Source organism: Neomonachus schauinslandi, chromosome 5 (assembly GCF_002201575.2).
Source record: "Neomonachus schauinslandi chromosome 5, ASM220157v2, whole genome shotgun sequence".
Taxonomy (NCBI): Eukaryota; Metazoa; Chordata; class Mammalia; order Carnivora; family Phocidae; genus Neomonachus; species Neomonachus schauinslandi.
In genome coordinates this window covers 94,867,088-94,877,560 of record NC_058407.1, presented here as the reverse complement: position 1 = coordinate 94,877,560, position 10,473 = coordinate 94,867,088, and the positions used below count along the sequence as shown (strand labels likewise).

The 10,473-nt window shown below is 41.9% G+C and overlaps 1 protein-coding gene across 1 annotated transcript in view; it reads left to right on the top strand.

Annotated features, from left to right (window-relative positions):
- A2ML1 (alpha-2-macroglobulin like 1) overlaps window positions 1–10,104 on the top strand; it is a 38,057-nt gene extending 27,953 nt beyond the window's left edge. Inside the window, exons 22-31 of the mRNA XM_021690430.1 lie at window positions 569–620; window positions 985–1,068; window positions 2,481–2,648; window positions 2,814–2,895; window positions 3,232–3,388; window positions 5,290–5,364; window positions 5,544–5,706; window positions 6,926–7,140; window positions 9,528–9,630; window positions 10,064–10,104. Coding sequence (XP_021546105.1) covers window positions 569–620; window positions 985–1,068; window positions 2,481–2,648; window positions 2,814–2,895; window positions 3,232–3,388; window positions 5,290–5,364; window positions 5,544–5,706; window positions 6,926–7,140; window positions 9,528–9,630; window positions 10,064–10,104 — 1,140 coding nt within the window. The remainder of the gene's footprint in view (window positions 1–568; window positions 621–984; window positions 1,069–2,480; window positions 2,649–2,813; window positions 2,896–3,231; window positions 3,389–5,289; window positions 5,365–5,543; window positions 5,707–6,925; window positions 7,141–9,527; window positions 9,631–10,063) is intronic.
- The last annotated feature ends 369 nt before the right edge of the window (window positions 10,105–10,473 follow it).

Below are 10,473 nucleotides of genomic sequence, written 5' to 3'. Positions count from 1 at the left end.
GTTTTCTGCAGGCCTATCTTCAGAGGTAGAGATAGCAGTCACCCCAGAGATGTTCTGTGTATGTCTAGCCACACGGTTAGTCTTTCACAGCTGTCTGACTCCAACTTCAGTCAGGTAGCTCACCTTCTCACCTTCCTTCTTCTGTGGCCCCTTTCTGCCCTTAATTATTGGCTTAACCCATTCCAATGCTCTATGAAAGTGCCTAATAGAGTACCTGGTGCACTCAGTGAATGTTAGTTTCTCTTATTAAAATCTCTAATATCATCATTAACTGCTTTTTTATCCCATTATGAACCCCATTGTCAATCTTGCCTCTTAGAAGTTTCCTAAACTTGTCCTTAGCTCTAGCCCTTGCTCAGAAAGAATTTTATTGATAGGCCCATTCCTGCATTGAAGTGGAGTTCTCCTGAGCTTCAAAGAGAAGCTCTATTCTCTCCAGTTCTGAGAAGCCCTGGGGGCACAGGGAGGGCCTCTTCTCCCCATTTCCCTTCCCCTTCCTAATCCTTCAGTGCCATCTGCCCTGACATTTATCTGCATTGTTTTCACCCTTTGTCTCTCTTCCTGTCAGCCTGAGGGAGTCCTTGTGGAGAAGACATACAGTTCATTGCTTTGTCCAAAAGGTGGGTGAATGCAGAGAGGGGTTGGTGCTGAGAATTCCTGTCAGCGACAGGAGATTTTTGTAGGCCAAGGGAGGAATATATAGGACAAGAAGGGATAGGAGAGAGTCTGGGGTGCTATCCCCTAATAGGGCCAATTAGCTGAGAGACAGGATGAAGAATAAAAAATGTACAACACAATTATGGGTTTTTTGGGAATTTATTTTCAGCAGAGAACACTATGAACAGATTAAAAAAAATTGCCTCCAACCCACAGAAAGCACTGGGTACAGAAAACCCTGGATTATAGAAAGTTTTTCTATGGTTTGGACTTGAACTCGCACTATGTCCACCTTCTCTACTTTCTCCTTTTCTCTGCCTCTCACAGGACAAGTGGCTTTAGAATCCATCTCCTTAGAGCTCCCTGTGGATGTTGTTCCTGATTCAAGCAAGGCTTATGTTATGGTTCTGGGTAAATAGCCAGAGATTCTTGCTCAAAAGAAAAAAAAAAATGGGGCTGAAATCTGCCAAAACATGGAGTGGGTTGGGGCCTATGGACCTATCTGAAGGAAGGCATGTTAGATTAGAAGTGACAGAAGAGCTTATTTTATACAGTCGGCAAATACACCCTATAGGTAACAGTACATGTAGAATTAGATGTATATGATAGTTAAAAACAGGAGTCTGGACAGGAGGAAGTTAAAGGTCAGCAAAGCTTCATACGTATTTAGGTTCAGGTGGTCTATAAATTGAGTGGAGGAGAAACACAGTGTTTGTAGCAGCCATTTAAAAAATGAGGAATTTATGTATTTGAGTATAGTTAGGGAAGATAAAACCATATTTACACAGATGGGACACTTCACTCCTCTGGGCAAGGAGAGGGATTGAGTAGAAAAGCCTGAGCTTGAAAATCATACCAAACTGGGTTGGGATCCAAGTTGTGCCATTTAATAGCCACGTGACCTTTAATAAATAAGTGAACAATTCTGATCCTTTTTTCCCCTCTTCTGCAAGACACTAATGATAACCTACCTCTCAGGATTGGTGTAAAAATTAAATATAAAGTTTCCACCATAATATCTAGCAGATAGTAGGAGCCCTGGACGAGTTAGATTATTTCTTTATTCTTTTTTTTTTTTTTAAAGATTTTATTTATTTATTTGAGACAGAATGAGAGACAGAGAGCAGGAGAGGGAGGAGGGTCAGAGGGAGAAGCAGACTCCCCGCCGAGCAAGGAGCCCGATGTGGGACTCGATCCAGGGACTCCAGGATCATGACCTGAGCCGAAGGCAGTCGCTTAACCAACTGAGCCACCCAGGTGCCCTATTTCTTTATTCTTATCCCCTACCAAGATCCCTTCCAGGTTAAAATTTCTCTATTTGGACTGTATTTGATTCATACTTGTTGTATATCACTCATCTTATTGTAGTATAGCTCACTGTCTATGTCTGTCTTTCACACTGCCTTGTGGGCTCCTTGAGGATAAGGGCCATGTCTTTTACTTTGTCTTTTACTATTGACAGTTCCTGCCAAATAGTTGACCTTCAGTGCCTATTTATAGATTTGAGTTGAACTTGAACTTGAACCTGAACTGCCTTAGGTAGCCTATGTACCTCTCTATGTACTCTAGCACCTTGTACGAACCCAGTATTATAGTGCTATATTGTAATTGTTTATAATGAGTTTTACTTGCAATGTTCTGTCATTGTTTGCCCCTCTGATTATGATCCTTTGAGGTAAAGACTGTATTTGACTTATTGTCTCCCAGGCACCGTGTGAGTACTCAACTAAATGGTCGCTGATACATGTTTGTTAAATGAATGCCAGTAACTCACAAGGGCTCCTTCTCTCTACCATCACTTTCTCTCTCCTTTTGGATCTCAGGAGACATTATGGGCAAAGCCCTACAGAACCTAGACAATCTGGTACAGATGCCAAACGGCTGTGGGGAGCAGAACATGGTCTTGTTTGCTCCCATAATGCAGTACCTGGAGAAGGCAAGGCTGCTGACTGAGGAAATCAGGTCTCGGGCAGTGGGTTTCCTGAAGCTAGGTGAGTCGGTTCAATCTTTTCTTCTTGGACACGTTCTCTAGAGCCTAATGATAGTTTAATAAGATACAGGACGATTCCCCCTGAAGTGTCCCGCACCCTTGAAAGCCTTGAAAGCATGTGTTTTGAAGTTGTCCCTGTGATCTAACATCATATCTGGCTTCCCAGGGTACCAGAAGGAGCTAATGCACAAACACAGCGATGGCTCATACAGTGCCTTTGGGGAGCAGGATGGAGATGGAAACACATGGTAATAGTACCCCAGAGCACAATTCCTGGGCCTATGAAACTATTCCTCTACCTCTCCTCTTAACCCCATTCCTTCTTATATCCACTCTCTCTACCTCTTTAATATTGTTTATTTCAGCCTCACGTATGGTCAAGCCCCTCACCCTTCTCCCTGACTTTGTGCTTCCCTAGTTCTTTTCCCCATTAATGCCCATTAATACCTCCCTTTTCTAGGCTTCTACGGCATTATATTTCCTTAATCCCCTTCTGGAACCCTATACCAAAATAAACTATAGAACTATTGTACCCTTGCTGGGAAATCCCCCTTCATGCCACACTTCCTTCTTTACCCACATAGGCTGACAGCGTTTGTCACCAAATGCTTTGGCCAAGCTCAAGAATTCATCTTCATCGATGACAGTAATATCCAGGATGCTCTCAAGTGGATGGCGGTAAACCAGCTCCCCAGCGGTTGCTACGCCAATGTGGGAAGGCTCATTCACACAGCTATGAAGGTGCAAATCTGCCCCCGGGCCTTCAGCTCACTACCATGTCTGGGAGGAATTTGCACCTCTGAGCAGAATGAAAAGAGCATAAGCCTGGGAGTCAGTGTTCTTCAGGTCTCAGGCCTGGCTTCGGATGACCTTGGTCACCATACTCAACCAGTCTGAGCCTCAGCTTCCATGTCTGTAGAATGGGAATGTGTACTGGCACATGGTTCTCATGGTACCGTCCTCAGATCAGCAGCATTAACAGCGCCTGAGAACTTGTTTCAAATGCAAATTCCAGTCCTACCCCAGACCTACTCTGAGAAACTCTGGGAGTGTGGGCCAGCAATTTGTATTTTTAACAAGCCCTCGAGTTGGTTCTGATATTCGTGGAAGTGTAAGAACCACTGGACTAGAAGTTCTCTGGGTTGGGCGCCTGGGTGGCTCAGTTGGTTAAGCGACTGCCTTCAGCTCAGGTCATGATCCCAGGGTTCTGGGATCGAGTCCCACATTGGGCTCCCGGCTCAGCGGGGAGCCTGCTTCTCCCTCTGACCCTCTCCCCTCTCATGCTGTTTCTCTCCTGCTCACTCTCTAATAAATAAATAAATAAATAAATAATCTTTAAAAAAAAAAAAACAAAACAGAAGTTCTCTGGGTTTTTTACTATCTTCCTAACTACGCACTTCGTTTATTTGATATTATTTAATGTTTACAAATTAATGAGCTAGCTGCTGGTATGCCATTATTAATCCCATTTTACAGATGAAGAGACTAATGTGCAGAGATTAAGTGAATTGCCCAAGGTGAATGCTAATGCATGGTAGGACTGTCATTTGAACCACAGCCACTGGACTCCAGAGGCCTTGCTCTGGCCTGTTCAGTACATTGCCCCTACCCCCCTTCCCAAACACAGGGTGAGGTGTTGATGCTTCCAGAGAATTTGTTCAATTCAGAATATACCCAGTGAAAGAAAGATTTGTGTGTATGTTACTAGAGAAATCATTTACATTGCTGTTCCAGGGCCTGGATTAAAAACCTTGAGCATTAAAAAAAAAAGTCTCTGTATGGAATTCATTAGTTTTCCTTACGCGAGATTTTATCCGTGCCCTCCAAGGCTCTCTCCTCTTACACACTGTGTGAAATACACATGGGAGGAGCGCAAGCCAGGGCTTGACTCCAAGATCCCAGAGGTCTTTCCTCTTCCTTTCTTACCAGACCCGGCCAGTCTTTTAAGAAACCCATCACCTGTGTAGCAAGGTTAGTGGTGTGGTGCAGGAGCTCCATAATTAAACTCCGGCGTTCAAATCCTAGTCCTGCTGCTTACTAGCTGTGTCATCTCGAGCAAGCCATTTAACCTTTCAAGTGTTCGTGTTTTCTTACCTATAGGATGAGGATGACAATTTAGATTAGCTGTTTTTATTATTTATTTATTTTTAATTTTTTAAAGATTTTATTTATTTATTTGACAGAGAGAGACCAGCGAGAGAGGGAACACAGGGGGGAGAGAGGGGGAGAGGGAGAAGCAGGCTCCCCGCAGAGCAGGGAGCCTGATGTGGGGCTCGATCTCGGGATCCTGGGATCATGACCTGAGCCGAAGGCAGACGCTTAACGACTGAGCCACCCAGGCGCCCCTAGATTAGCTGTTTTTAAAAACTTGCTAGTATCTTTCCGTGAAAGGCATTAAACAGGGCAGGTGTCACCGAATCTCTCCTGGAGAATAGGCTGGTCCTTTCCTTCTTGAGAGGATGTCCGTTTGAGGAGGCTCAAATTCAGTAAGAACCTGAGAAGAAGAGATTTTCTCCTTATCTCCTCATTTGTTGAAGTAATCCACCCATTCAGGGGACGCACACAGTGTTGCAAACTGCACACAATTCTTACATACACTGTGCTGCCTGTGGCCCTGACCGAGTCTCCCCGGCACCCTCTAGGGCGGCGTTGGCGATGAGCTTTCCCTGATGGCGTACCTCACAGCTGCATTGCTGGAGATGGGAAAGACCACACATGTGAGTGTCTCTAGCTCCTCCTCTTTATATCCTTCTTACTGCACCTAGTTCTAGAGGAATTCACCGACTTTTAATCCCTGTTCACCCTTGTAAACTCAAAAAGGATGTAATGACTTCCTTATCACTTCCCATTTCCCAAGGAAGGCCTTATAAATTCAGTTCTTCCTCTCACTTTCCAGGACCCGATGGTGAGTCAGGGTCTGCAGTGCCTCAGGGGCTCGGTTTCCTCCACTACCAGCCTCTACACACAGGCCCTCCTTGCTTATACTTTCTCTCTGGCTGGGGAGATGGACATCAGAAACACTCTTCTCGAAAAGTTAGACCAGCAGGCTATCATCTCAGGTATGTTGGCCATGTTAGGAGTTTTTTGAAATTATGAAAATATGCTGTGAGTTACCTATAGTTGTCTTTTTTTTTTTTTTAAAGATTTTATTTATTTATTTGAGAGAGAGAATGAGAGAGAGAGATCACATGAGAGGGCAGAGGGTCAGAGGGAGAAGCAGATTCCCCGCTGAGCAGGGAGCCCGATGCGGGACTCGATCCTGGGACTCCAGGATCATGACCTGAGCCGAAGGCAGTCGCTTAACCAACTGAGCCACCAAGGCACCCCACCTATAATTTTCCATAGTCTCCATAGTCCCACATACATTCTATCATATATAGGATTCCTTTTAGGAAGAGTTGTGAAGTCATTAGATCATTGTTGAGAGTTTTGTGAGAAAGCCCATGGAAGTCCTTAAAAGGCACTGTTATACTTTTAGCATGAAGAGGAACGAGATGGTGGAAGCTAGTCAGAAGACCTATGGGTGTTGTAGAATCACCCTTTTGTAGGTCTTTAACAGTTCTTTGATATGAGATCACTGAGGTTGACAGGGTAAGAGTTAAACTTAGAAACTTAGAGCTTCTTTGTTTTTTTTTTTTTTTTTTGAGAGAAGGATGGGGAGGGGCAGAGGGAGAGGGAAAGAGAGAATATTAAGCAAGCTCCACGCCCAGTTGGTTAAGGGTCCCACTCTTGGTTTCAGCTCAGGTCATGATCTCAGGGTCGTGAGATCGAGCCCTGTGTCAGGCTCCGTGCTCTCTCCTTCTTCCTCTGCCCCACCCCCAACTTGCACACGCCCTCTTTCTCTAAAATAAATAAATAAATCTTTTAAAAAAATGTTAAACTTTTAATTAGGTAAAATAAAGGCTGAAAAATTAGACTTAAAATTCTATAAGCCAAAAAAAAAAATGCTCCCAAATACATAAGATTCTTATAAGTTTCTACTTACCTATCTCCACTAGCATTAGAATTTATAAATTAACAAGAGTGGTTTTCATGTAATTGCTGGAGGCATTTATTGATCCTCTCAGCTTCATCTTGGGGAATGATGTATCGCTCTACACACACATCCCTGTGGAAACATTATGGCCAATGTATCAGAAGATTTTGAGAAATTTTTTTTCTAACTCATGCTTAATTTTTGGTTGGTACTTGCTCTGCTCTAAGGTGCAGCATTTACAAATTGAATATGAGAAATCATTTCCTCTTAAGACCTTCCTAATTATGCTTCTTTTTCCATAGGAGAGTCCATTCACTGGAGCCCAAAGCCTGCTCCGTCAGTGGATGCCAGACCTTGGTCTCAGCCTGAGGCTGTAGATGTGGAACTGACAGCATATGTATTACTGGCCCAGCTTAGCACAGCCAGCCTGATTCAAAAGGAGATTGCCAAGGCCACTGCCATAGTGGCTTGGTTGGCCAAGCAACGTAATGCATATGGGGGCTTCTCTTCTACTCAGGTAAATAACCTCCTCTCCAACTGCCAACTCCATTCTTTTTTATCAGGTAGGATTAGGTCCTTTGTGGAGATAGGAAAACAACAACAACAACAAAACAAAGCTGTTGCCCTTGACGTCTAGGTCAAGGTACTTACAATTCTATAGGGAGGGAGAAAATCATGTGAAAAATATAGGATTCATAACACTGGGTCGTATGAACACATATATAGCATTATAAGCACTATATGCATTTAATGCTCTTTCTTTTTTTAGAGTATGAGACATCCTGAGATCAATATTTTACATGTGAATAGGACATATATAATTATGGCTAAACTATAGATTAACAGATTAGAAGGCCAATTATGGGATTGGAAGCATAAAAGCAAGGTTTTACTGATTTACTTCTACTATTGAATATATTGGGAAGCTAATAAGATATATAATCTTTACTCTAAATAAAATTTACAAACTAGTGGGCGCCTGGGTGGCTCAGCAGTTGAGTGTCTGCCTTTGGCTCGGGTCATGATCCTGGGGCCCAGGGATTAAGCCCCGCTTCGGGCTCTCGGCTCGGCAGGGAGTCTACTTCTCCCTCTCTTGCTCCCCCTGCTTGTGCTCTCTCTCTCTGTCAAATAAATAAATAAAATCTTTAAAAAATAATAATAAAAAGTTTACAAACTAGAAGTAAAGTTAGGAAAAGTTCTACAATTATAGAGCAGGATTTTGTTATATAACATAAAAAAGATACAAAATAATGCATTTCAAAAGGGAGAGAGGGCTTATATCAACTTGAAGGATGAGAAAAGTCTTCAGGGGCACGGCATTTGAGATAGATCTAGAAGGATATGTAGCGACGCCTGGCTGGCTCAGTCGGTAGAGCATGTGACTCTTGTTCTTGGGGTTGTTAAGTTTAAGACCCACATTGGACGAAGAATCTACTTAAAAGATAGATCAGATTAGATAGGTAAAATAAAAGGGTATGTATGATTTTGAGAGACAGCTATTGAAAGGAAGAGGAAATGGCTTGAGCAGAGACAACAGTTTGCAAAAGTATAGAATGACTGTTGGGAAAACTGAGTTAGCTAAAGCATAATGGGACTTCAGTTTAGAAAGGTAGGGCAGCTTTATACCATGAAGGCCCTTTCATTTCAGACTCAAGATTTTGCCCAATTCTTAGGAGCTATTAATTTTTTTTGACCTTGTTTCAGAAAGATTGACCTGTTATTGGTGTAGGGGGTGACTTAGAGCAGGAAGACACTGGATTTTGAAGAGTTAAGGACACTATTTTCATTTGCCTAGGTTAGGGGTAAGGAGAAATTGAATTAGTCAGGTGGCAGTAAGGGAAAAAGGGTAGAATTGCATGATAAATTCAAATACCATCATAAAAATTGTCTTAAATGATCATGAAGAGAGTAGTCATTAATTCATTTGTTCTGCAAATGGTATTAAATACATGTCCAATTCACTGAGAAAACAAAATAATCAAGAAAACATATTTCTTATCCTTGTAAAGATTATATTCTGACTTGTTGAAATTAGGGCCAGTTTCACTGAGGATGTAACATGTAAATTAGACCTGGAAACAGAATAGATTTTAATTGATACAGTGTTTGGTAAAGATGTCAAGAGCACTGAGCTTGAATATGGTAAAGTCATAATTGGAATATTTTTAAAGTTATATGGTACTATGCTTCCTTACTTCAAGGAAATTCTTGGTCAAAGATCAGGAAGGATTTTCTTCTTCTTGCTGAGCCCTAAATAAGTATGATATACAATTTTAGAAAGCAGTGGGTGAAATGTTTAGAACACTCAGTGACACATATACGTCAAAATTGTTTTTCAGTAAAATCCTTAGCTATTAGAAGTCACATGTCACCCACATGGGTTTTTCAGTTAATGATGAGGTCTCATTTCTTTTTTTTTTTTTTTTAAGATTTATTTATTTATTTGACAGAGAGAGACAGCGAGAGAGGGAACACAAGCAGGGGGAGTGGGAGAGGGAAAAGTAGGCTCCCCGCTGAGCAGGGAGCCTGATGCGGGGCTCGATCCAGGGACCCTTGAATCATGACCTGAGCTGAAGGCAGACGCTTAACCGACTGAGCCACCCAGGCGCCCCAAGACAAGAGTCTTTTAACCTCCATATAGAGAGTGTTATTTTCACTTTAGTTTTTTTTTTTTTTAAGATTTTATTTATTTGACAGAAATATAGCGAGAGAGGGAACACAAGCAGGGGGAGTGGGAGAGGGAGAAGCAGACTTCCCGAGGAGCAGGGAGCCTGATGCGGGGCTCGATCCCAGAACCCTGGGATCATGACCTGAGCCAAAGGCAGATGCTTAACGACTGAGCCACCCAGGTGCCCCTATTTTCACTTTAGTTTTAATATGATGTTTTGTCTTTCTTCCCCACAGCTGAGTAAGAAGACTCAGACCTATACCTTCACCATCAGCCAAAGTGTGTTGGTCACTAACCTGAAACCAGCAACCATCACAGTCTATGACTACTACCTCCCAGGTGAGGGCTGAGATCTACCTGTGTCTCCCAACATATTTCTGCCTCTTTCTTCATGATATCACTCTTAATTTTACAAATACTTCTCCCCAAGCCAAATAGAACATAATTACATTATTCGATCTCCTAAAACATTATAATTTAATTATATGTCATTCTTAAGTCTTCTGCACTAGGGATATTTTATCAGATGTGGTCCATAGACCAAAAGAACAATACGGACCATTGTTCTTTACGGACTAAGTATTCTGAATATTTTTGCTGTGATTAATAATTTACCACAATATTAGTGTTTGGAACTTTCCTGTAATTCTTAATATGCTCATAATCTATAGGAATCTTCTGAAAAAGGCTAACGCAGTAGTTTTCAAGAAGTATTTTCTCTTTGAATTCATGAGGCCTGTAATGTAATGATACATGTCATTTCATTTTACAGATGAACAGGCAACAATTCAGTACTCTGACCCCTGTGAATGAGGTAAGGGTGAGCTTTTAGGGTAGGGTGATAGTATTCAAAAGTTAAGGGGACCTTCTTCTGAGTTACTGTTATTGTCTTTTGGAAGCTAATTTTTGATAGAAAGTGGGCTTTCCTTTTTTTTTTCTTGTCTTTAACTTTTTTTTTTATGTAAACTCTGTGCCCAACGTGGGGCTCAAACTCACAACCCTGAAATCAAGAGTCACGTGCTCTACTGACTGAGCCAGCCTGGCACCCCCATTTTTTGTCCCAAATTCTGAAAGGAAGAATAATAATCTTCATAGCTCACACCAGAAAAAGTTAATAGTGGCATTTGTGTGAGGGCTTCTATGTGATTTTTATTTATTTTTTTTTTATTTTAAAGATTTATT